This window comes from Dipodomys ordii, unplaced genomic scaffold (genome assembly GCF_000151885.1).
Source record: "Dipodomys ordii isolate 6190 unplaced genomic scaffold, Dord_2.0 Scaffold4, whole genome shotgun sequence".
Classification (NCBI taxonomy): Eukaryota; Metazoa; Chordata; class Mammalia; order Rodentia; family Heteromyidae; genus Dipodomys; species Dipodomys ordii.
In genome coordinates this window covers 1,635,225-1,662,259 of record NW_012267220.1, presented here as the reverse complement: position 1 = coordinate 1,662,259, position 27,035 = coordinate 1,635,225, and the positions used below count along the sequence as shown (strand labels likewise).

At 38.8% G+C, this 27,035-nt stretch overlaps 1 protein-coding gene across 2 annotated transcripts in view; it reads right to left on the bottom strand.

Annotated features, from left to right (window-relative positions):
* The window catches only part of Psd3 (pleckstrin and Sec7 domain containing 3), a 171,555-nt gene that overhangs the window by 85,752 nt on the left and 58,768 nt on the right, over nucleotides 1-27,035 (bottom strand). The window contains exon 1 of one of the 2 annotated variants that reach the window (XM_013024916.1): nucleotides 11,731-12,032. The exons of the other annotated variant lie outside the window; for it this stretch is intronic. Within the exon in view, the coding sequence (XP_012880370.1) occupies nucleotides 11,731-11,889 (159 nt within the window). The 5' untranslated portion in view covers nucleotides 11,890-12,032. Of the gene's footprint in view, nucleotides 1-11,730; nucleotides 12,033-27,035 lie in introns of those variants that run through there. 2 annotated transcript variants of the gene reach the window in all.

Sequence of the window (27,035 nt, the reverse complement as noted above, 5' to 3'; positions counted from 1 at the left end):
AAAAACTTAATAGAACATCAATTTGGGACCTGTTGCTTATTTTACAACCTTTGCATAGAGAAAGATTATATGATCCTAAGTCCATAGCTAGGAAAACATGATGATACTGCATACAAATTAAATCAACAGATTATAAAATATCCTTTAACACATCACTGAGTCTTTATAATGTGTCTGCTACAACTACCCATGTAGTATCCCCTGCTTAATTAATCTTTATTGTATTAACCTACTGCACAGTGACCACAACAAATGCAGCTCATATATCAAAAGGAAATACTTTTGCAATTACAAGAAAACTATAATTTATGTTTACAACATGAACAGATTAACAGATATAACACATCTAATAGTATAATAAATTTATTCTTAAAACCACTCATTCAGGGCTGGGAAGGTGGCTCAGTGGTAGTTTGCCTTGCATGCATGAGGCCCTGGGTCTGTATCCTCAGTACTACATAAGCAGAAAAGGCCAGAAGTGGTGCTGTGGTTAAAGTGGTAGAGCGCTAGCCTTGAGCTAAAGAGCTGAGGGACAGCACCCAGCCCCAGAGTTCAGGCCCATACCAACAAAAAACAAAAACAAAAACAAAACCCACTACTCATTCAGTGGGGTGCTGGTGGCTCGTGCCTATAATCCTATCTACTCAGGAGGCTGAGATCTGAGGATCGTGGTTTCAAAGATAGCCCAAGCAGCTCAATCTACAATCAACCATCAAAAAAGCCAGAAATGGAGCTGTAGCTCAAGTGGGAGAATATTAGCTTTGAGCAAAAAAGCTCAGGGCAGCAACCAGGCCCTGAATTCAAACTCCAGGAAATGTAAAGAAACAAACCACCAAACAATAACAAACACCACAGTGTCATACATTTGTATATCCTGCCAGTAATTACTTACTAGGTCCTACCAGCAACCTGGCATTAGTCTGGACACTGAGATTTGATAAACATCATGAAGAATTAAGATTTCAGTAATGTTCCAACAGAAAATAAAGGAATAAGAAACAACTGATTTTTTCTAGATAATTATTGTAAGATGATTAAAATAAAGTATCTCAAAGAGGAGAGTTAGCCTGGCTTGCCAGGCCTGAATGGAAATGCAAGGAGTAAACAGCAAGGAAGCCATGCAAAGGCAGGAGAAGAAGTGGGCAGCTCCTGGCAACTGAGCTGCTGGGCTTGAAAAATAGATCCAGGTGGGCATGGCAGAGCAGGGTGGGCAGGGTAAGCTATGCAAAGGACAGACAGGGCTTTCAACCCTAATCCAGTATTTTACCCTCTCCTCATATTCTTCCCTAAGTGGACTTGCCATGACTTTGTCAAAACCTTCTCCAGAAGGTATGTAATCCAGTCAGAAGTGGCATTCTCACTTAACTCACCGAAATATAGATAGAAAGACAGCAGCTTTTATTATGAAAGAACCCTTTCTTCAAACATGGGAAAAATTATGCAGTTAACAGTCTCAGTAAAGCATCTTCTTCCATATATGAGGTGAAAGGCTAATTTCCAAATATTCTTCAGCATATGTAATGGTTATCTGGTCTGTGTAATCATCATGGTTCCCAAATTCATTGTCTTCATAGTTATTTGGTGATTAAAAATAATTTCTTATATGATATCCAGTGAAACTCTTTGTTCATTTCTTTATCAAAAACTTGTATAAAACTGGATAGTTAATCCATTCTGGTAAAAAGAAAATATCACGTGCATTTTCAAAGAAGATTCTGGATTGGATTTATTATAATCTGTTGTGAGACTTCTCACTTTGATAAATTTTAATTGTTGAGAAGTGCAGGCATGTTCCATTTAAAAAAGAAGAAGAAAAGAAGAAGAGGAAAAGGAGGAGGAGGAGGAGGAGGAAGAAGAAGAAGAATGCTTTACCACCTGAGATCTTCAAAAGTAAATTTTTCCAGGCGTGGTGGCTCACACCTGTATCCTAACTACTCAGGAGGCTGAGATCTAAGGATAGAGGTTCAAAGTCAGCCTGTGCAAGAAAGTCTGTGAGACTCTTATCTCCAATGAACCACTCAGAAAACCAGAAGTGGTACTGTGGCTCAAGTGGTAGAATGCTAGTCTTGAGCTGAAGAGCTGAGGGACAGAGCCCAGGCAGAGTTCAAGCCCCACAACTGACAAAAAAAAAAGTAAATATCAAATGACTTTATAAATTATATGCAATATTTTTAAATACCTGAGAGAATGATCAATTACCTTAATTATTACAGTCATGGTAATGAAGCTAATGCTTAGTTAACACAACTTGTCAGGCAACAAAAGCTGAGTCCTTTTTAATAAATGGACTCTAAAAAACAACCCCTAAAGGACTGTGACATTTAGAAAGAACACTGGGTCTGGCATTTGTTCCCTGTCAATTCCGTGCACTAGACAAAGCAATGAAGACAACCCAAAAGGAAATAGATTTTATCCAAAACAATCAATACAGCCAAATTAAATAATCTAGTTTAGTGGCTAGTTTTAAGTTGCAAAATAAGAAAAGTTTTTTTAAAAAGAAGTTCTGAGGGGTAACAGAATTAACAGCTTTCTTTTATTCATTTTACCAAGAATAAAAATTTTGAAATACTATACTACTAACATTGTTATTCTATCACAAATATCATGGACAATCAGTCTAAAAACTAGTATTTTGGGGGGAGTGGGGGTTCCAGCTCCTTAAACATTTCAGTACAGACTGAAACAGCAACTAGCAACAAAATGCAAAGGGAGTCACACTCATTCTTTGTGTAATGGAAATCTCAATTATCATTATCTTATTAACACTAAGTCTATCATCACAAAACACAAATCATTCTTGGCACTGGAATTAATTACTTCTAACATGGACCTATAGATGCTATCCTTTCTTCCTGCTGGTTTTGTAAAAGCCTTTACTAAGCAACATATGAATATTTCTTCTATAATTTAAATGACAAAAAGGCATATAATGAAAATAGCAATCTCTAATTTTCATCTCTGAGTCTTGCTGTCTAAGGGTACCTCTTCCAACTCACTTTGGGTTTTTCTATTTTAATATAACTACTAACTACTGAGGAATTTTGAAAAAGCATTTAGCTGTTTCTCATCCACTCTCCATATACATCATTACTTTCTCCTTTCTCCTAATCTCTTATTACAATTTTATCACCAGTTTGGAGGGTCATCAATGTTTAGAGCCTACATTTTGAGATATATATGTGTGTATATATATATATATATATGTATGTATGTGTGTGTGTATATATATATGTATGTATGTATATGGATCTGATTCATGAACTAAGGGGCTGAACTAAGGGGTTCCCCTTGCCACACTGTGCTATTTTGTGATCTTTTGTTTTCTAGGATGTAAATCACCACCTCATTTTGTTGTTGTCCATTTTCCTAGGAACCTACCCTGATTCACTATCTAACAGAACCATGGCGCTCCTCTCCATGGAGCTGCATCCTCCAGGTGTTCAGCCATAACACTGCCAGAACCTCAACTCGCACTCTCATCTGAAGGGTCTGGTTCTATCTCAGCATCGCTGCAGACCAGGAGCTTCCCTACATCTCCAGCCTGAAGGCAGCCCCTCCTCCATGCTGTTAATCCTCCTGCTTCAGTGGACACCAAGTCTCTGGCTTTATTAAGTACATGTGAAGGGAGAGAGGGCAGAGACTTCCTTGGTGAAATGTGTATACTTTTCACTCAATGCTGCTATTTTCTATGCGGGGATCTCGCTGCAGGCTTCAATTGAGCCTGATCTAAGTCCAAAGCTTCCAGGTTTAACTCAACACAGAAAAAGAATAGAAACTAGTAGGAAATTAGGAGAGCTTAGGTATCTAGAGGGAAGATCCAATCACTAATTTCATAGCCTTTAAGAAAGGGTTCTTCTTGTTTTGTGTGGCTGCCCTCAGAGGTGGCCAGGGCAGTCCAACCCTGGGCCAGTCCTGTATTCTGTGGGCCTAGCCAGCCTGCCACTTTCCTCCATAACATAGGGGTCTTCGGACACCTGGAGTTCAGCTTTTTCCAAGAGTGCCAAGAGTTAACAGGCCTATATGCTCTCCATCATTCAGTTTTCCTGACATCTTGAGGGCACCTCCCATCATCTGTGTCTGTGAGGACCTCGAGCATTCTACTGTCAAAATTATAGTGGAGTTTTTGAGGGCACAGAAATAAGAACATATTGTTCCCTTAAAGTGTAAAGCTTAAGACTCATTTTAAGAGTGAGCTGTATCTAAATAGCATTTAATTATAGTCTAAGAGATCATAGCAGGAGGTTGATGAAGCACAAACAGCCCCTCAAAACACTATCCCATCAAAATGCAAGTATTCTGGAAAGCCGTTCTAGTTGGCCTGATTTTCTGTTTTCTATTTTTTATTTTTTGGGGGTGGGGGGTGGTCGTGGGGCCTGAACTCTGGGCCTGGGCACTGTCCCTCAGCTCTTCAGTTCAAGGCAAGAGCTCTACCACTGGAGCCATAGCACTACTTCTGGTTTTCTGGTCGTTAAATGAAGATAAGAATTTCATGGACGTTCCTGCCTGGGCTGCTTTTGAACTATATCCTCAAATCTCCATTTCCTAATTAGGTAGGTGGCATGAGCCACTGGCACCAGGCTTAGTTTGCCTGTTTTTTAAGAAAGCCTACTAAGGAAGACAAGTGTCACAAATCAACATGAGTTGAAGATAAAGAGCTGCTGCTTCTGAAACACATTTCTGTACCAGGATGTTTGTTAGGTCTAGCTTAGTAGAAACCCAGCTCCACCAGTCTGTGTACATGTTGGAAGATCTTAGCACATAACTGTAATAAAAAGTTTACTACTCATTAAGTCCCTTGTTATGAGCTATTGGGGCTCTAGGATTTCTGAGCTGTAGAGTTGAAGTTGACCCCAATAAACTGTATACCTGCATACATGAATTTAGATTGACATCTTGTTTGACAATGGAATCAAGCAAACTTTCACCAAAGCTGAATCTGGCAATACTGAATATACTTATACCTCCCGTGCCGTGGTTGGTGCTTAATATTCTAAAATTTAACTGTAAGCTACAACCAACTGCATGTCATGAGAACAGCTAGGTTATGAAGACAGGGCCCCAGAGCCAAGCATAGTGGCTCAAATCTGTAATCCTAGCTACTTAGAAGATGGAGAGTGGAGAATTTTGGCTTCCCAGGCATACAGGGAGACCCTATCTTGAAAATAACCAATACAAAAAGGGGTGGAAAAGTAGCTTAGTGGCACAGTACTTGATAAGAAAAATCAAATTATACTGAAATCAGATGATCTGTGCATTCAGATCACACTTGACAGAATTACATCATCAGAACACTCTAGAGGGGATTTCTAAGAAATAAAAAATATGCTTGAATCAGAAAAAAATAAAAGGATGTGAATTAAAATTAAAGATAGTAACTTCATCAACAATTACTGAGGAGGCTGCCATCTTATACTTAGCTACTCATGGTTTCTTCATAGTAATATACAAATAAATAAAATACATTTTCTGAACATCTATTAGAATCTAAGGCTATACGAGGGTCAAGGCATCATCTTGAAAAATGTGAGTTAGCTAGTTGCCATACACTTCCCTCTAAGCTTTCTGATCTTCAAAAATGATTATCTTCAAAATACAAATCTTCTTTTCTTCTCTAACTCCTATGAAGAGTTTATAGATGTTCCTTTTTCCTTTCTGACATGAGGATTCACACTAGTGTGACAGGTAAGATAGTATGGGCCAGCATTATTATTATTTACAACAATAGAAGTTCTGAAAGAGTGCACACAATCAATTTACAGGGCAACAGAATGAGAATGAAGGTGTGGTATTGAGTTATTTATAGAGATTCTCAAACCAAGCATACCACTGCCAACACTTTACATTAGGAGGGGGAGATCTACTTTGAACTACATTCAAGATGCAACAAGTTTTGCCCATCTCGTGTAGAATGAAGGAGGCAATTCAATAGTCATACCACAAAATTCATTTGTACATCTAATCTCAGATTCACAGCAACAAGTTAGGGTTGGGTCAGATGGGAAGGGCAGAAAGGTATGAGAAGGAATTGAAACAAAGAATAATACAAATGCCTAAGTTGCTTTAGGTTAACTCTGAAAAGTGAAAAACAAAAGGAAGCAAAGCTTTTATTCTGGGCCAAGTCTGACTCAAGTCTTAAAGGGATACACAGTTACTGATAGCGATACAATCAGAACAACGTAGTTCAAGTCTCTCCTCCATAAAAATCACATAAGGTACTGGGATATGTCAGTCTGGTGGTATCACACCACAAATAGTGTGGTGTGCAGATAGGAGAGCCAATGTAAGAAAAAATAGAGCTCTTGAAATAATTTTTTTTTTCACTAACAGCCTTACTTTGTGAAAGACACCTCTTTCATGGTTCTCTCATATGCCAGGGTTATATCTAATACCTACTTGGCTTTTTTGTTTATTTTTGGCAGCACTGTGCTTTAAACCAAGGAACTCATAGCTGCTAAGCAAGAGCTCTACCCAAACTCTCTTTGCCATAATTTTCACATAGGGTATGTATGACTTTTGCCCAGGCTGGCCTTAGACTTCTCTCCTTCTACTTCTGCCTCCCACAAGCTATGATTACAGATGCATGCTACCAAACAGATGTGTGGTTTGGTCTTTGAGATAAGGACTCACTAACCTTTGGCGCAAGGTAGCCTCAAACCCTGATCTTCCTGAATCTGCCCTGCCATCCAAAAAGCTGAGATTAAAGGTGTGAGCTACCACTCTGACATAATTGTTCAAGTATATTGTCTCTTTGAAAGGATTCAGCTCACAGCTGAATTTATGGCATTAAAAGATGTTCTGCATCAATTTCAGAATTTTTTTAAAAATACATAAACATATTGGCAAGAAAAATCTTCAGATTATGTATTTTCTCCATATTTCATGATACATATTTTTAGTAGGTAGATATAAATGTCCCATTTGACAGACTTTCCTTCCCAAGCTTAGCCTCTGTCTAAAGAAGAAAAGTAATCTAGGAAAAATGATAACAGTCTGTAAGCCTCCCACTAAAACTTCAGGCTGCAAAGAGGCAGTGTCAAGATTTCTTTGAGCTCTTTTGTGTACAGCTTTGATTCATAGAGGGAGAAGTGATTAGCATTTACCTAACAATGCTAAATACATAGCAAGCAAAGCCTTTGTAGCATGGAGAGAATAGAGTTGATGGAGCCTTTCAACATTATTGCAACCTGTTTTACAAAGCAACGAATTAGGCATTCCCAAAGCGGTGCTTTGGAGCAAAGCCCTTCCATTTTTCTTTCACATGTTTATGGTTAAGAGCTCCTACTACAGAAAGAGGTTTACTGAAAACACTATGAAGCTTACCTTCTTTGAGTCTAGCTTGGTCTTTCTTTATACTGAACAAATAACCCCACTGATCTCTATAAAAATCCCCAAATTAACATTGCTCAGAAGAAACAAGAAACTCTTGGAATTTGTGGCTGAGTTTCAGAAAAAAGCGCCTTGACAGGTGTATAGAGTGCTTACTAGTGACCAAAACCCCAGGCTTGACTGAGGCAACTTCCTGGCCCAAAAAAGCAGATGGCTGGAGGGTTCACTAGGTACTGCCGAATGTACCAAGAGGTTTACTGGCTAGTTTTGAAATGTCACTGCCACAGAAATTTATTTCTTTGTGATATTATCAGATAATATCTTTAAATCATTCTTTTCAATTCACATGGTTCATTAATTTGAGAATTCTTTTTTTTAATTTTGTTTTATTGTAAGGATTCTGTACAGAGGGGTTACAGTTACATGAGTAAGGTAATGAGTACATTTCTTGTAGAGCATTGTTACCCCCCCTCCTTTGTTTTTCTCCTACTATCCCTTCCCTCTCTCACTTCCCCCCACCTCAACTTCTGAGTATCATTGTTGCAATGTCCTTATTTCACCATTTTGTTCTTCCATTTCCCAAATTAGATAAATGTATATACAAGATGCAGGGTACCAAAATCAAATACAGTGACAAGAGGGGATATATCATAGGGGGAAATACCAAAAAGGAAACAAAATAATTGCATAGTATATTAAAAAAAAACAACCACAACAAAGAAAAACATAGTGTCCATATCTTGGGGTTCATTTCGCTTAGCATCATCTTATGTGGTCATATGTGCATTAGCTTTTGAGCTTTTCTGCTCATCTGATAATATTATCCTAGACCTATACTATTTATTGCAAATAATCCTTAATCCTTTACCCCATACCTCCAAAAATTGCTTCAAGATTTCAATCCTGCATGGTATCTTTCAACTACAAAAACAAAATGCTTAGAGAATTTCTTCCCTTTAAATAAATGTGATATAGGAAGGGAAAAAGTGATATTATCAACACCGATCTTTACAGATTGATGTTTTAAGCTTTACTCAGATAAGCACTAAGCAATATCAAAATAATTTATATTTGAGATTCAATTAAATGCAGAGAGAAAGGGTAGAAAATGGTGGCGGACGTGGGGGCTTAAAACCAAAATGTTCTGGATTGGGGATGCAGCTCAGAGCCTACTAAGGGTTCAATCCCAGCCCCACCAAAAAAAAGGGGGGGATGTCTTACACTGGCAACCACCCAAAGCATATCATTTCTTAAGAAATTGATTCCAAAATGTTATTTCTGTCTTAGACAACTAGGTGGGCTGGCAGCAGGCGGATCTGCACTGCCCCCTCACGGCCAGGAGGGTCACTGGCACCTCTTCCAGTACCAAACAGCACATATATGGCTAAAGGCAAAATCAGATGCCATGTATATTACTAATGAAAGTCAAGTCTCCATAAAGTGCTTATATATTATTACAAGACACATTTTCTCTGTTTCAATATTTTATATAGGAAAACAAAGATTTAAGTCATTTACTTGGGGTAAAGGGAGTCTATACAGAAGAACAAATTTTTAAGGAAAATAACGTGGAAGTTGTATTTTAGGAAGGTATTGACTATGTCAATATGCGCCATAAAGGATCAGAAATGCATTTTTCTGTATTTTAAATGGTGACATCAAGAAAAACTTTGAAACTATTTCACTATAGTTTAAAGCCAAGTGTATCAAGTTCTTAAGTCCTTGAACACTTGTTCAAGCACAAAAATGAATAAAACAAATGAAAAGTGAGGGTGACAGATGAATTGTTAAACATCTTGAGTTTAATGTCCAATGAAATCCAAGGTATATACATTGAAGGTGAAAGTTTCCAAGGAATATATAACTGCTATGTATAACTCCATCTCTGAAAAGGAGAAATGATGGTTATACCTAATTTAGAAAAGAGCCAGGTGAAGTGCTAGGGACAAACTTGAATCCCAGCTGAATATCCGTAGCTAATGGCATTTTGCCATTCTTTTTTAAAAAGAGAAGGAGTGGCAATAGGGGGCAGAGTAAAATTTCTCCTAATCATTAGCTTTACAGCCTACATTTTTGATGAACAGTGAGATAACTAAAAGTTCTCGGCTAAGCAAAAAGAAGCACGAATTTAATTTTAAATATTAAAGAAGTACTACTAGATGTAAATGAAGTAAGAATTGTAATTATTAGCACTCGGAATAAAATGTGTATACAAAAGAATATAGGTATCATGTATTTGCCCGTGTCCATAGTAAGATTCAGCTCATTAATAGAGAACCAACCTAAATATTACTCAGTTCTGTATATTTCATATAGAAAACAAAATCAGTGAATTATTAGATTACTATCTACTTAATTTACTATTTTATAATTTTCTATTAGCACTTCTGCTGCTCCATTTTAAGAGCACATGCATAATCCTAAAAGAAATGAAGCTTGAGTACAGTCTTGAATGCATACTATTGAAATGCAAGGTATATTGGAAAACAAATATGATACTTCAAAAATAATTTTAAATAATTTTTAAAAGGTATCACCTTTAAAGTATGTGACGGTCTCTTGGCTATAATTCTAGCAGGGGCTTTGATACTATTGATTCTGCAAGATTTGCAATGTTTGAAAAAGTGCTTGGTCTTCTATACAAATATATGAAGAATCACAATGAATCCCCACTTTGTCCAATTAATATGTGCTAATAAAATATGAGTGCCTTATACTATGTGGCAAATAGAGAAGGTAGAAAAAGATTTGCTCATTTGGCATCAGTACTGGTTTCTAACAGGATACTTCACGACCCAAACTCTGAGCAAGCCTGCTACTGTTAAAATGGTTGAATTATCAACAGGATGGATGGTAGGACTATAACAGCATTCATGATAATGACCCCTTATATTTTCTATAGCCTCTGGATCATACTATAAGTTTAATATATATTGAAGACATACAAAACAAAATTCAGAGATGATAATTAGTGCTCTTTGTAGAAGCAAATTTGATAGCCATGTTGGGAATCACATACATGCCTACATTTATTTGTTTGACACTGTAATAACCCTCTGGAGTCTTCCTCAGTGGGAGACTATCACACCATGTGGAGGTCTCCTAACAGTTGCAGCAGGAGCCAATACATTCCCATCCAGGTCCCAAGACTGTGAAGTCTCATGTTTCTTTCTTAACCTCCAGCGCACGCATACACGCACGCATGCACGCACGCACGCAGAAACACACACACACACACACACACACACACACACACACACGGAGGAAAGACACATCTGAAGACTTAACAGAGTCAAACACTTTGCTGATTGATGGGGTTAGACTTTGTGTGTCATAATCTAAGTGGGTGGATAGAAAGCCAACATATTTCTTAAAGTCACAAGATACTTTGCCAAATCTCCTCTGCCATATTTTGAGGGGAAGCTGTTGTTACAACAGTCTTTCAATAATTAAATGTCACCAATGGAAGGGTACTGGGAAGGAGAAGGAGAGGGGGCAGTGGTAGAGGGGAGGGTGAAAACCTCGTGTCACTCTGAGTGGGCCTGACAGAGCCAGTTCCTGAAGCTTTTCCTGTAGATTTTCAGGTCTATGAATCTGTGTTATAATAATCATCCACATTTCTAGCCTTGGAGTTCTGTGATCCTATGATTCCATTATTCCATTTTTAAACCTGTGGAGTGGGAGTGTTTCTGAGTACCCTGCTCACACAGATGGTGGTGGGAAGATTCTCAAGAATATGTTGCATGTAGTAAATGCCCACTTCACTACGTAATCACTCCCTTCACATTCCACACGAACCAAGATTATATTCTCTTGAGACAACTGCAGAAACACAAGTGCTTTACGGACAACATGGCATCAGCACACATATGGACAAGGAACATGAAAGAAACATCTCTCCCAATAACATCTATGGGCGGAACATGGCAGGAATGTAGTGCAACAGGACCGGGCTACTGTTGTACATCAGCTGCACAGACTGAAGAAGAGGAAGAGACTGGGGGAGGGAAGGCAAAGGGAACTCACTGAAAGATAAAATCATAACAATATCTCTATATTCCCAATGTTCTAAAAATACACTGCACTGAAAAGCCATTTGTCAAGGCAACCTTTCCAAACCTGAAAACAAGATCAATGTGCCAAACACCAGCGCCCCACACTCATCTCGGCTGGAGCACTGCTGAATTCTCTTCCACTAACTAGCTCTATGCAGAACTGACCCACACCCCAGACATGTGGACTTCGGGTACAAGCCCTCTCCCCAACCTCACCTGATCGTCTTAAGAGCCATTTTCTGTTCCCAGTTACTTTCTCAGCCTGTCACTGCACTGACTGGCAGAGACCATAGCAAATTGTTATCCCACCATTCAGCTGTCAATAAGGTTTAACACGCCGTTTCTTTACCTTGGTCTCCTTAGCAGAAAACTCTGAGGAGTTGGAAATTTTCATAGACTTTGACCGGTGGGACTGCCGCCGGATAGAATCCTCCCGGGAGTATTTCACAGAACCTGAGGTCCTCACTCGAACCTTGCTGGCACTCTGAACACTATTCACGCCAATCATTTTGAAGGTCCACTAGGGAAGGGGTTTGGAGAAATCAAAAGGCACTTTCCACCCGTTACACGGCTCTGACGCTGGAGGAGCTCGGCCGGTTGTGCCTGAGCAGCTCCTGAGCAGCTCCTGAGCGCTGTGATCCGCCTTGGCTTCAGAAGCACCAGGCTGCCTCCCCCAGCATCTTCAACTACCCTGTTTGCAGCAAGTCTGATTGTTCCAGGCACGGCTCACGTCACTGGCTGCAAAGAGGGAAAAAAAAAATGCAATCCCACCCCTGCTACTCGTCTCCCTTTTACACACACACACACACACACACACACACACACACACACACACACACTCCATATTCACACGCTGGAAGAAATGGCAAATGGCCAGGGAAGCAATTCATTAACATTCCAGACAGCAACACCATTTCTCTTGTGATATTGTGCAGAAACTCATTAACATCAACAGCAAAACAGAGATACCACAAATAAAAGTCTCAAGTAGTCTGCAAGGCACCATGTGTGATGGGAATGGATGGAACTACATTTCCAAAGGAGGCGTGGGGGAGGGGGGGGGAACCCTCTACTCAGTGTCAAAAGGCTCTTCAGTTACAGGCTAGTGACCAGATGGTAGCCACAAAGGCATCTCAGTGATCGATAATTTTCCTTTCTTTACTGTTTCAGGCCAAACACTTATTTAACAATTTAAATTGCACTGCTAGTCTCAAGAATTAAATATTTCCTAGCCTACTATTAAATCATCTTAGACAACTACAACTAAGAATTTTAAACAAGAATTGTCAGATTACACAGCCAATGCTGAAGAAAGAGGTTGGTGACTTCCCTATCACACTAAAAAGTTAAGAGAAAATAATTGGGGGTTTAGCACATGGTAAGTTTAAACACAGCTCAAGAGTGAGATCGATAAAGCCAAACCAGATCGATAAGGAGCAAGCAGCTTTCCTAATAGCCACAAATGTCATATCGGTGAAGATAGGGACATGCCACCTTCTGAGTAAGTAAGAATTGCTAGAGTTGGGTGCTAGAAGAAAACAAGATTATCTTAGTCCCTGACACAGAAAGTTAAGTTTCATTCTGAATTATAGCATGTTCTTCTTTACAGAGAGAATTTTTGAAATTCAATGTATTCTTCATAAAGAAAATGTTAAGAATAAAATTTATGTGACAAAAATAATAATAATCAATAATCAATAATAATCAAGACTGCCACGGTGGACTCGTCCGCCCTCCAAGAGGTAGAAAGCCAGCCACATAAATTTGATACTCACCTACGACCAAACTTTACACGAACACTAAAAAAGTACCTCATCTACCCATCACATCCCTCACATCTGAACTTTTCCAGGAGGACTCAGGACTACAGCTCTGAACAGCACACCGAGTGCTGGCACTGGGGCACGGTGTAATGTATTTGGCCCACTTTCCTCCCCTGGGAACAGACCCAGGTAAAGGATATGCTTCAGCTTTGGGTTTGTTTTACCCTTATGCCAGGAGGGCTTTCTCCCACCTCCTTCTACTCCTTCAGTTTCCATTTCCTGTCTTTGAAGCACTTGGGACTTCAGCAATGCTAGAACAAGACAAAGATACTTTGTCTTTGGGTGGAATTTCACTGAAAATAATAACAGAAAAATAAGGTTTTAGAAGATCTTGGGGGCTGTCCTGTCCATTAAAGGTACATACAGTTCAGTTTGACATCCCTTGGTCTACCATGGGGTGTACTTTGTTCTCATATCAGGTAAAAGCTACTGAATGACTGGCTTTTGGAATAAAATAAATTTAAAATACATAAAAGTGGTGCACTATAACAGTATGACAGTTGATAATTTAATGCTAAATTATGGTAATATATAATTCTAACAAGAGCACATGAGGAATTCATAAGCAAATATCTCTAACCAAAGGAAATCTAACTGGAAGGAGAATCATCAAGGCACTGCAGAGCTAATAAGGTTCATAAAGTTCTGTTATGAAAGACTGCCTCAATGTGGTCTAACAGAACCAAATAGCCAATGGATATTTGCCAGTCACCATAAGGAGTTAGAAGACATTGCCTCATGCACTTAATTTTATTTCTTCTACATAAATGGTTTAATTACAAAAGCACAAGAACCACATGGTAACATATGTGGAGATGGACAATTTCATGGCTGGAAGGTTAACCAGCTCACTAGTATTAGCCTTAGACTGTCATTACCAGTAGCTACTTCCAGCTGTAAACACCTAAAACTTTAAATAAATTAACAGTTCATTTAAGTCTCAACTTGACCACTCTGATAAGTTATGCAGTACAATCCCCACTGCACATGAAGACAGTCCAGCATCCTCATGTAATGCTACACACATCAGAGCACATCATCTTCTGCATAGTCTGGCTGTGTGTACTGCCCTTTACTTTTAAGCCTTAATTAACCTTTCTGCAAACCAGGGAGAAAAATATCTTCCTTGGTCCCTTTTCCCTGTACTCGGGTCCAGAACACTCATCTGTATCTGGTCAGAATGAAAGAAGTCTGTTATTGCCGACAGCAGTCCAAGGACTGACAGCAAATGATGTCTTAGCATCTTGAGCACATCTGCAACAGGTGTCTGAGAAGTGCCCAGTTATCACTAGCACTCAGGGCCCTTGGAGTTCTGGCTTTATCCTCCCAACCTAAACTTAGTCCTCACTACTTCCCAATACTATTGGCTTCTCCAGCCAGGGCTGTCTTCATCCCAAGAACTGCACGGCACTATGTAGCTTCTGTTCAATCTGTACATGGAATATGAGCCTGCCTCCTTTCTGGAGTTTCCCCAAATGACCCCCAACCTGTTCTCCTTCTGCCTAGAATTCTGTTGCTCCACTCTGATTCCCCCACACAGCACTGGCTTGTCATCATTTGGTGGTCACCTCCAATGTTACCTTCTCAACACCTTCCATCCTGGTGGGTCTCCATCATTCCCACTCCGACCCTCACCTTCAAGCCATTCACTGCTACCTGAAATCATGTGCATCTCAGAACCCACATGAGCCCCTGCTAGGGAACAGTTCATTGATGACTTATGAAATAAACAACTTAAACATAAAACAATGCTCCCACCTTGATCAGCTTTCAAGTCACTGAATTCTCTTTAAAAAAAAACCCAGAGTTTCTTTTCTGAAAAGTGATTACAGTAAATAACACAGTTTTTTTTTCCTAACAAAGAAAGGCAAAATAAAATGTAAATGTCCTTCCCATCCTGGTTGCTTAGCCCTTCTGCTCAGAAACAAGAACTAGTGGTGGTTTTGTATACATCCTTCCAGAACAAATCCATCCATATACATTGTATTTATGGCTGTTGTTGTTTTTTCCCTAAGGACAATAAATGGAAGCATGATAGATATTCTTGCTATTTTCATCCCTTCAATATTAAATCTACATTATAACACATAATGCTACTTCATTAATGGTTGCATAGTATTCCTTTATATGGACAGTTATATTTTATCTGGATAACATTACTGAACATTCCTTTTACTGTCCTTTGTTATCATAAATAACAGTACAGCAAATTTGCCTGCAATATGACACACCTTCACAACATTTACAAAACATGGTTTTCCAAATAAGCCATATTTTCATTCTCCTATACTTCCTTTCAATTGCCCACAGTTTTGATGGCAGGTACACATGGGGTTCACTACTAGATGCAATATGAAAGAATTACATAAAGGCATACTGGATGAACCTATGGTAACCCTGCCTCCTCTGGGGCCTCTTCCATTTCTAGACATTAGGCAGCCTGTGCAAAAAGCCTGCTCCTGATAAAATAAAGGCAGGCCTCCTGCAGAGCAGCAGCTGTTTAGGAGCACAAAATAACTTTCTATGAAAGCTATAGCAGAAAATGAAGGTGACTTCCATATCCCAAAATTGTAAAAGAAATTTAATAAGGCAAACTAATTAACTGGAAACATGGGAACAGCTATTTTACCTTCTGATGCTTTCTCTGAGGACACTGTTTCACACATAAGCCCTAAAAGGCTACATAAAAGGGTCTTAGTTAATGGTAACAGCAAAGCTCTCTTAGCATCTCCACAGGCAGAGTCCACATAAACAAACCCAATTTAATATACCTCTATTGTGTCCCTACCAGGTACAGGGGATACATAACACTCACTCCTAACTTGCCACAGTGCATGTTTAGCAGGTAGAAAAACAGGAAAGCCTGTGGTCATAGTAACAGTGGTGAATGCTTTCAGGGTAACCACATACTAGAAAGGCTTGTGGGCCCCAAATGAGATAAGACAAGATAAAAAACAAACTGGGGTTGTTTTCTAAGACATGGAATCAAGTCATAAAAAACTAGGGATTCAGTTATGAACAGTGAAGAGAAGACAAAGTGGAAACAAATTACAAATACCTATTGCCCATAAACCCAGAGAGTTTGGAAGTTGGGATGGGGTAGAGAGGTATCAAGAGGTACCTAGCTTCAGTTTATTTTCTGAATAGAGTGACAGCTTTCACTCACTAGACTTCTTTGGCTTTTCTTAGGCTTCCCAGATCACATGTGCTTATGCTGAAACAATGTAGAGAGACAGAAGACCCATCCAGGAGTCAGACTGAGGATGGGTTGTGGCTGAGACTTTCTGGTGGATTGTCACAGGACCCAACATCTAGATTATTGTCAGATCGGTGCTAATGAATTCTTTTCTAGACCGTTCATTAGAAGTTCATCTTATTAGAGCTGGAAGGAGAATTAGAAGTAAACACTTCTAATCTCTTCATTTCAGCTATGCAGAGTTCTGAGATCCAGAAACATGAAGTGACTTTCCCAGGGTCTCTCTAATAAGTGTGCATAGCTGTCCTTGTTTCCAGTTCGGGTTACTTTTTTCTTTCATACAGTAGTTGTCTCTTGAAAGTGAAAGATTCCATGATATCTAATGTATTAATAAATACTCATTATTAATACTGATAATATTAATTAAATATATTCCATAAATTTCCAGAGTACATTAAAGCTTGAAACATTTTCCTTGAAATAGGAAATTAAATGCTGGGATACTAATTCGCCATGAAATGGAGATGGCTACTCATGCAATTACAGAAGAGAGGATCTGAAAAGTCAACTGTCTCAGCAGCTTAGGACCTAGATGCAGACAAATTTGTGACAGCTTCATTCTCTCAATTCCTTTCCATAAAACCATGTGTTCATACAACTATTTTATCTTCTAGAGTACATTATCTAGCACAATAGGTGGCAATCTATGTGAAAAATAAATAATTTTAATTTTAAAAACTCAATTTGAGGCTGGGAAGGGATGTGAAGAGTAAACAAAGGAGGAGGCTGCAATGCTTGGTAAGAAATGTACGCATTATCCTGCCCATGTAATTGTAACTCCTCTGTACAGTATGTTCACAAATAAAATTAAATTAAATTAAAAAAATAACTAAAAAAAACCCTCAATTTGAGAACTTACTCCCTTTTTTCCCCCTATCTCCTTCTAGATTATCTAAGGTGATGTATCTCTTGGTCTAGGGACCCACTGTGACTTTGAACCCCTAGCTTCTGGCATTCCAGGCCCCAAAAGGGAGATCCAGAAGACTGGTAGTACATCTGTGTGAGGCTTGATATGCAAAAGTTCCCCTGCTGCCTACGTTAGTGTCTGCCTGCTGAGTGCCATTACCTACCACATTCTACAATAAGCCTCAGCAATTTCTCTCAGGACAGCCACTTGGACCTCACTGCCAGGCTCCATTTGCCATGTGACTCCTCAGACTACGAAGCAAGCTTCACATTTATGTGCAAAAAGTTTGATGCAGCAGCATGGCTGCAGATTTACTTTACTCCTGAAGCATCCTCTAGAATGCAACTAAATCATCTTAGTAAACAGTCATTGTTTACAGTAATTCACAGTTGGGAATCAAAAAACCCACAACTTGTTCAACCTTTGAAATATGTATCACCTCACTTTAGCAGCCCTTAATCTTGCCTGTAGCATCACATGCTTTGAGTTCCATCTGTTCCTCAAACATACAAAGCAACAGGATGGGGGAAATCCTTTAAATAGAACTTACTTACATTTAAAATTAAATAACATTCTTGAGGGAAAAGCACACTATAAGTGTGGAACAGTCCCAAGCCTTAAAAAACATCACTCTTACTTTATGAGCAAAAACAGGGTGAAGTTTAGACATTTTAGTGTCATAGGTTAGCTTTGCTGCTTACGGGGGTAGAGGAAAACGACAGCAAGAAGCCTGAGTCTGTGTGTTACACACAAGGCTCTGCACAACTGACACTTTAGCAGCAGCTTCGCCTCTCCAATCCATCACATCACAAAATACACACACACACACACACACACACACACACACACACACACACATATAAAATAAGGAAACTGTATCTTTGAAATACTAGGCCTTCTGGATGGATAGAAAAATTAACCTTGTCTATATACCAGAGGTACTATAAGTACTTTCTGTGCTATAAGAACTGACTATTCATTCTACTGCAAGGTAAATATAGAGTGCAAATATAGACATGATATTTCAAAGCCCCAAAAGCTGTTCTTCCAGGTGAATATGCCAATAATTGTATATAGGATTGCAAATGCTGGGAAATATTCTGTTCCAGAAACTAATTCAATAAATGTATCCATAATTATCTTTTTAAGTTTTTTATTGTGAGAATACTGTCCATAATTATCTTTTTGTACCACCAAATGCCAATTAAACAAACATTCCCAAATACCCAATACATGCCAATATGGTATCTATGAGGTTAAAAAATGCTAAGAGGTCCTGGACTCCACAGAGTTTCCCATCAGAGACAGATTATTCTCTATGTTAGAAACAATGTCATTTCAAAGTGCACAATCCTAGTTGCATTTTTTTTCCTAACATGTAATTTGAACAGCAAAGATATCACTTTTTGGCCACCTTGCTTTCATTAATCAGAAAATCCTGAAGATCATCTACACTTTACTACTCCTTTATTTGATGAGACTACGCAGTATTTTGGGTCACTTATTAGTTTGTACCATACAATAATTTCAAGCTGTACTTAATTACTTAATGTCACCAAAACTAAGCTCCCACTTGATGCTATGTAATATTAACTGTAAGCTGTTACATTGCAAATGACAAAGCAGCTCTTTAATTCTCTTTAACATTGTTACTTCCCTCATTTACTACAGTGGGCCCTAGAAATAGAATATTATGCAAAATGAGACAGAATCCCGCTCCTACCATGCTTACACTGAAAACAGACATTAATCAAATAATCATTGATTAATCCTTCAAACAAATGTAAAACAGTAACTGTGCTGATGCTATGGAAAATTCTGCCAGACTCTGAAAGGATTCTGACCTGCCATGGTCTTGAGGAGCGATGGAAAGCCTGAGATGGAGCCTGAAGAAAGATCTGGCAAAGAAGCCAACAGTCTGTGAACAGGTCGTGTGATAAATGGGTAGCAGGTGAGATGGAGTGACTGAAAGGAAACTGGAGAGATCGAAATGGGGAAATGGGTTGGAGGAGATCAGTTTTATTAAGGAAGACAAGACATTTTCAGAAGCACTTACAAAAAGCAGTCACCTAATGTGGCTGAAATTTTAAGGGTACTGTTTTTCTTTCTTCTCATAACTGATGGATATTTCTGTGCCAGATTTATTCTTTCCTCATATACTGTAATGTTGCTGCCTATGTACTCAGCAAAATCAAAGGCTCCAATATACTCATGCTGGTCTACATTAATGTACAGTAACATGATTGTTATACTATGGTTATGAAAAGAACACCCAGGTCTAGCCAACAGGAGCTTCACTGCAGTAGGTAGTAGTTGTATAGAACAGCAGAAGCTGTTCTCAGTCACGAGACAGCCACAACTGTCGTTAGTTGGAAGACATTTTCCTCACCCCAGTTCCTTGGCTTTTACCCCGAAAAATACAATAAACCAAAGTGCCTATACCCTATTATCTTAACATCTCAGTCAGGAAGGTCCTCTGGAACTCTAATCAAAAAAGAATGGAATATAGAACACTGAAAAAAAATTAAAATTCCAATTTAATAACCAAGCTGTGTTCTAGGGTTTCCAGGAATAGAAGGTCCGGGTGGGAGTTTCGACTGGCACAGCTCACCCCCAAGGCAGTTCATGAAGGGCTGAGAAATTTGTGGAGCAGGCTTGGAATTCTAGTCCACTTTGAAATAGGCAAAAGTCAGGCTATGCCTCTCTCAGGGATGATAAACTGCTGAATAAAGGCAGATACCACCAAGTTTGTGGGACTGAGGTCTATTTCAAACATGCATCCCTCAACCTGCCATCCTCATCCCTGCTTGAGGTAGGTTCCCAACACACACATAACATTTCCATGTCACTAGCCAAAAATAAATAAATAAAGACCACACAAACAAAAGCAAGGCATTTACTGTTAGCAGTCTGCCTCAAATTGCAATGTGGCCAAGATCAACGCACAAACAAAAACAAGGCATTTATTGTTAGTAGTCTGCCTCAAATTGTAGTGTGGCCAAGACCAACACTGTGGCTTCTACAAGGTTAATAGTGTATTTGGTGGCAGACAAACACAACGCTCATGAGCCAAACCAACTTCCATTCATTCTTGGCTACATCACTGGCTCACTGACTTTTGGAATACTAAAATTCTCTGAATTTCACTTAAAAATGAGGAAACATGCTGTACTGGACATTTGTAGACTAGTTATACTTTCCTACTTTAGGGGAATCCCCACTGTGCCTCAGAAATGGGGGTGGAATGGGTATTGCCTGAACCCTGCCTTAAAAATGGTAAGCCATGGACTCTAACTTGGTCTATTTAATGCTCCCAAAATAGTGACAGAGTCAACAGCAGAAGAACTCCATGGAAGTTGTGTTGTCAACTGTAGGACCTGAATCATGTCTTCCCAGGAAAAGGATCTGGTCATTTTCTTCTGTCTGCTTTCCTGAGTTCAAGTCAAGAGTGCATTTAGCATCCCTGCTGCTAGAAATCAAATTTCATCTCGGGCTGCTCCTCAGAGGCATTTCTCCTTTCCACAAAGGACCATACCTTCCAAGCTAGTCTTGTTCATTTTCATTATTTGAAGGAAAGTGAACCTGAAGTTTATTACCACCATGATTATGAAAATGGCCTCCACCTCCATTCTGTGAACTGTCTGGTAATTTTCCAATAAAGTCTCTTTGCACTTGCATTATCAAAGAACAGTTCCCATTTTCTTGGGGGGGGCAGTGGCTAAGAATTCTAGTTACTACAAATGATATTATGGAGTGGCAGAGAAGAAGCAGAGATAAAATGCTTGGGACGACACCATTGAGTAGGCTATTTGTGGGAATGGACAGTAAAAATGGTCCCTAGATGATCAAAATGATTTGTGAATTGGGGATCTGAAAAATATTCCCATTTAAGTTTCATGAAACAATAAAGTAATTATAGTACTTCAAGCCAGAATTGTGTTGGGTAACAAAGTTTAAGAAGACTTAAATCCAAGTCATCAAACAGTAAATAATCCCCAATAAAACCTTTCTGCTCCTTGTGCCTTAAAATCCCCACCTGTCTCTCCCTGACCCTTGGCCTGTCCTTCCAGCTCACCAAGATTGCTCCCATGCCACAGGAGAGAACTAACCGATCTGTGATGTTACATTTCCAGACGGAAGCTTTTCTTTTTTTCTTATATAATAGATTTCCAGAAATGAATTGGTCTTTAAATGGCCATACTCGAATTCAAGGGATTCTTGGGGTCATATGAGTGATAAAAAAAAGTGCAGCATCCAAAAAGTAATAACTTTAGATATTAAAAATCATTTAAGAATTATTTTACATGAGAAGAAAACAATAAATTGAAAGGAAGCAATAAATTGAAAGGAAGACACAGAAGGGGGAAAGTAATTGATGAAAGGAGGGAGAAACTAAGCCAAATATCACTGAAAAGGGACCCAAACTAAGCTGTGATCTTACATCCTCCAGGAATAAAACCACCTTTAAGAAGAAGAAAGATCTCTTACAGCAGGAAAAAGCTCCTTTACAAAAAACAGCAATAACAAAGGGCTGAGAAAGCTAATGATACAGTGATATTGAGATCACAGCTCGTGCTGTCTAGGTGAGGGCTGACAATCTAAATTAAATCTTAATATCTCTTTGAGGAAGTTTCAGATACAACAGTCCCTGCTACCTGACAGTCCCAAATGAGCTCTGCAGACAAATTGTACGCGGGAGGTGAAAAGAGGTCTTGTCATAGGTTTCAAACAGAACTTGGGAATATTCCAAAAATAGTCATGTCTGGGTATCTGAAGGGGTTTGTTCCCCTTTGAGTATCAAAACCCATGAATTTTCACTGCCTTATACGAAACAGTAAAGTATTTGCATGCAACCTGTACACAGCCACCTGGGTACTTTCAATCATTTCTAGATTACTTACAATTTCTAATACAATGAAAGTGTTATGTAAGTAGTTTTATACTGTATCATATAGAGAATAATGACAAAAAAAAAGTCTGCCCATGTTCAATACACCCACGATTCTTTTGGGAGTAGTTTCTATCTATGGTTGGTTGAATCCAGAGATGTGCAATCAGTGGATATGGAAAGCCCACTGTATTTTTAGAAACAAACTCTTAAACTTCTAAGTACTTTAGATAACTTTCTCTTAGGCAGCATTTTTATCATGTAATACCTCACAGATCTTAGGTAATATCAGGATACTCAAAACAAGAATAAGTAAAACACTTCAAGTCCTGAAATATAAACTAGAACATGACACCAGCACTAGAGCTTCTTGAGGTCCACTTAACTACTTTCCCTCAGTGCACACATTCTGGAAAAAATTGGCATTATTTGGAAGGTTGAATTTGTCTATGATCTTACAGTTCTTTCCCTAAATTGCACAAACAAGAGCAATCAAGAAACAACTCCAATGGCGCACTAAATAATGGTACCTTCAACACCAATAGTAACTCTCCAGTTTGAAAAGTTTATCTTTGTAATAGCAGAAAAAAGAGGGTAATGCACATTATTGTGTAGACACTGCTGGCTATCCAGAGGCCACTTTGGGAATGAGGGACACACACGGCCTCTCCTGTTAGCATACTCCAAGCACGGCTCTGAGAGAGATGACATAAACTGTCTGGGTCAAGTTGACAGCCTGTAGGAGAGATTATCTGAATCTAAGGATGAGTCAATACTCAGCAGTCCACTTCAGGCCAAGTCTGAAGGGTCACTTCCAGAGCTTGCAAAGGCCACAGAGGCCTGGTGAGGTGGCCTCTCCTCTCCTTTTCAGCCCTGGTCCCCTCCACCCCAATGCACTCTATTTCCCAGGGTATTTTATATATGCCTGAAACATCACCTACACAATTTCATTTGACTCTCATGGTGAACCTTATTAGATACACATTATTACTTCAATTTCATAGATGGGTTTCAGAGAAAGTAGCTAAACTGCCTCAAGCTATTCAGCTAAAACAGGAATTTAGACTCAATGCTGAATCTACTAGCATTCTAAAGACCATGCTATTTCTGTGTAACCTATTCTGTTCAGCCTGTAATTGTACACAGTAAAGAAAATAAAAGTGAATTTCCAATTAAAAATATTATTCACTGTATTGCAATTCCCCCAGAACAGTCACGGTTTTACTATACCATAGTAATAATGTATCATAATCATTCATCAGTTCAATCAGTTTACTAGTAAATTTAGTAAGACTTAATTTTCATTGAGCTAGTTCTAAGAAATCTGGCCATGTCACTTTTACTCATTCCAACTAGGATTAGAAAGGAAGAGGAGCCTCAAATTAGAACATGATTAGTTCTGGAGAGAATATATAGGACACTACAATGCAATAGAAGTATATGTAAATTATATTTCTGTATCCCTTGCAGCTAAATTTCTAGACATAGAAAGGAAGTGGGAACAATATGGACTACCTCTAGTAGTATTTTTAAGAACCAATGGTGCCACTCCACTCTCTCATCTTCCTTTTATAAGCTTGAGAAAGAAAATTTAAGAAGCATCTCTGAGGACAAGAAAAAAAAGTTCCTACAGAATGGAAAAATGCTGCCATACTTCTACCCTGAAAAGAACCATTTACTTATCAGGAATTTGTACCATGGACAATTAACTGAATAATCAAGCACTGAGGCTCTACTGTTTTCCAGCCTTCATGCAATTTGACATGATTTACAAAAAACAATGTCAACTTCCCAAACTGATACAACTAGTTACAATTAGGAAACAGGACCCAACACTGCCTTCTTGAGTAACTAAACTCAACTGAATTGTCATGTAGTGAAGACTGTAGATTTATATTTAATGAGTGCACTGACCAATTCACTTAGCCAAATAGTTTTTATGAAGTTTTCATTAGTTTCTTTGAAAAGTATTTTCTGGAATGTTATAATTCCTACTAAAGATTTCATGTAGTATTAAAGATTACAGGGTAGAGACAAAATGTAATGAGAATGTTTTTAAAAAATCATATGATATAAAAGGGAAGTTAATCACACTAGGATAGAGAATGATGTGTGGTCAAATTGGGAGAACAAATAATATGCAATGTATTTGTTTCCATTATTTAAGCCAAAGTTCAATAGGATTCTCCCAGTAATAGACTTTCTACAAATTATAATGTCCTTTAAAAACAAAAATCAAGCCATAGATGCTGCTCTTATTTCTTCCTTCCCTACCTAAGCCAATCTGTAAATAGTTAACTTTTTGGAATTATTTGCAAGTATTAACTTCCTCCTGGACAATTAACTGACAATAAAATTAGTGCAACAAATTGCTACAGGAGGCTTCTTAACCCTGTATGGACTTTACAGAATTATCTTTCAGCCAAATCCTGAATCACTTTCCTATGCTAAGAATTAGGGAAATAAGACCAAAAATCGGCAGACATTTTTGTATGCTCTATTATGAACATTAAGTATAAAAATTTCTCTTAAAAATCAAAATCAGCAAATTAAACAGCAACCTTCCCCATTTCCCTTTAAGAACAGATTTCTTAATCAATTAGAAACAACAACTTACAAAGGACATAAAGTCCAAGAATTTATTAAGCAGGCTGCTAGCATTATGAATATTTTATAGATTCTAATGAATGAGTCATCATATGTATTTTTGTTAATAATTGGGGGAAATTTACTTTCTACAGGGGCCTGAACTCTGGGCCTGGGCACTGTCCCTGCGCTCTTCAGCTCAAGGCGAGCGCTCTACCACTTGAGCCACAGCGCCACTTCCGATTTTCTCGTGGTTTATTGGAGATAAGAGTCTCACGGATGTTCCTGGCCAGGCTGGCTTTGAACCGAGATCCTCAGATCTCAGCCTCCTGAGTAGCTAGGATTACAGGCGTGAGCCACTGGCACCGGCTTAAAATAAGAATATTTAAAGGCATAAATTTCCTACCAAAATATGGGAGGGGAAAAAGTCAGGTAGAAAAAGTAGTGTAAAAAATCCAGGTATGTTTTTATTTAAGAGGCAAATAAAGCTGTGCGTGGTAGTACAGGCCCATAATTCCAGCATTTAGAAAGGTGACGCAGTAGAACTGAAATGTTGAGGCCTCCCTCAATGATACAAAATTTAGGCCGTCCCAGGATATAAAGAAAACTCCTGAAGTCCCCAGAATCACAAAACAAAGGTGGGGGTGACAGTGTAAATCCACAGGATTAAATCATATAGGTAAGGCTTCAAGACAAGGGCAAAGAGAAACAGAAGCCAAAACTCTAGACTTTTGGATTTCAAGACATTAATCATTTTCAACATCACACTGATGAATCACACATAAAATGCCTCACTCTTCTTTATTTTGGTCTTCTTTATTTTGTTCCCCTGTTAGGTCTAACAAAAGATTAGAACAGAAAGGCTGGTAAACTGAGATTCTGAGCATGAGTATAGGTGAAACAAGGCCCCTAGCCTACTGCACAGCCTTGGAAGTTCTTCTCATCTTCAGGCTTCAGCTTATTCAGATGTATATAAGTCATGGTCTCCAAGGTCCTTACAGATTTAAAGGTCTATAGTTTTTTGAAGCACTGCTTTATCAGAAAGAATGGCATTGCCCCATTTGTTAGGAAATGGAAAGACTAGGAAAAAATATTAAGTGCAGTAAGCCAAGCCCAAAGAAACACAGGCCCCATGGTTTCCCTTATTTGCAACAACTAGTATAAGTCAAGGACGAGCAGAAAAGGTCAAAGGCTATGTACATATGATCATATAAGATGATGTTAAGTGAAATGAACCCCAAGACAGAAGATCCTTTAGGCAGGGGGCTGGTGGCTCACGCCTGTAATCCTAGCTACTCAGGAGGCTGAGATCTGAGGATCATAGTTTAAAGAGCGCCTGGGCAGAAAAGTCCCCATGAGATTCTTATTTCCAATTAACCACTCAAAAACTGGAGGTGGTACACTATGGCTCAAAGTGGTAGAGTACTAACCTTGAGCGGAAGAGCCCAGGGACAGTGCCCAGGGCCTGAGTTCAAGCCCCACAACTGACACCCCCTCTAAAAAATAGATCCTTTATATGTGTGTGGCTTCTGGAAATCAATCCATCTATCTACCTAGAGTAGAATGCTAATAATTTCACATTTCATTCAGCTTCCTATGCACTACATAACTTATTGTGGTAACTTCTTTTAACAAGCCCTATTGTGGAGATTGTACAGGAGATTGTACACCTTTTTACCTATCATGCTTAAGATATCAGGAAACATCTTACATAGGGCAAACAATAGAGTATAGGAATTTTGTTTTGTTCTGAGACAAAGTCTCATCATGTAGCCCAGGATGACTAAAGGTATGTGGTTAATTAATAGTGTATTGCTTGATCATTTATACAGTGCATCTAACACCCATGTGCTAATCTCATCATGCAAGAGAAGTTCTTCATTCAGAAAGAAACAAAACCACTGCTTCCCTACAGTGCACAGCAAATAAGTTTCAAGGTGAAATTTTCTACTTCACTGATTTGGTGATTACCAAATAATGTGCTTTGGCCATGGACAATAAGTAAACCTGACCAGAAGAAGTTTAAATGCATTGTGATGGTGGGCTCACCAAGAAGCCTGTTCAGAAAGGCACCATTCGTTCATGAGAATCTCCTCGTAGGAAGACACTTGAAGCAGAACAGAACCCAGGAATAATTGTCCTTTCAGCCACCAACAAGTAACTGAAGAGGGAAATAAATACCAACCTACTGAGA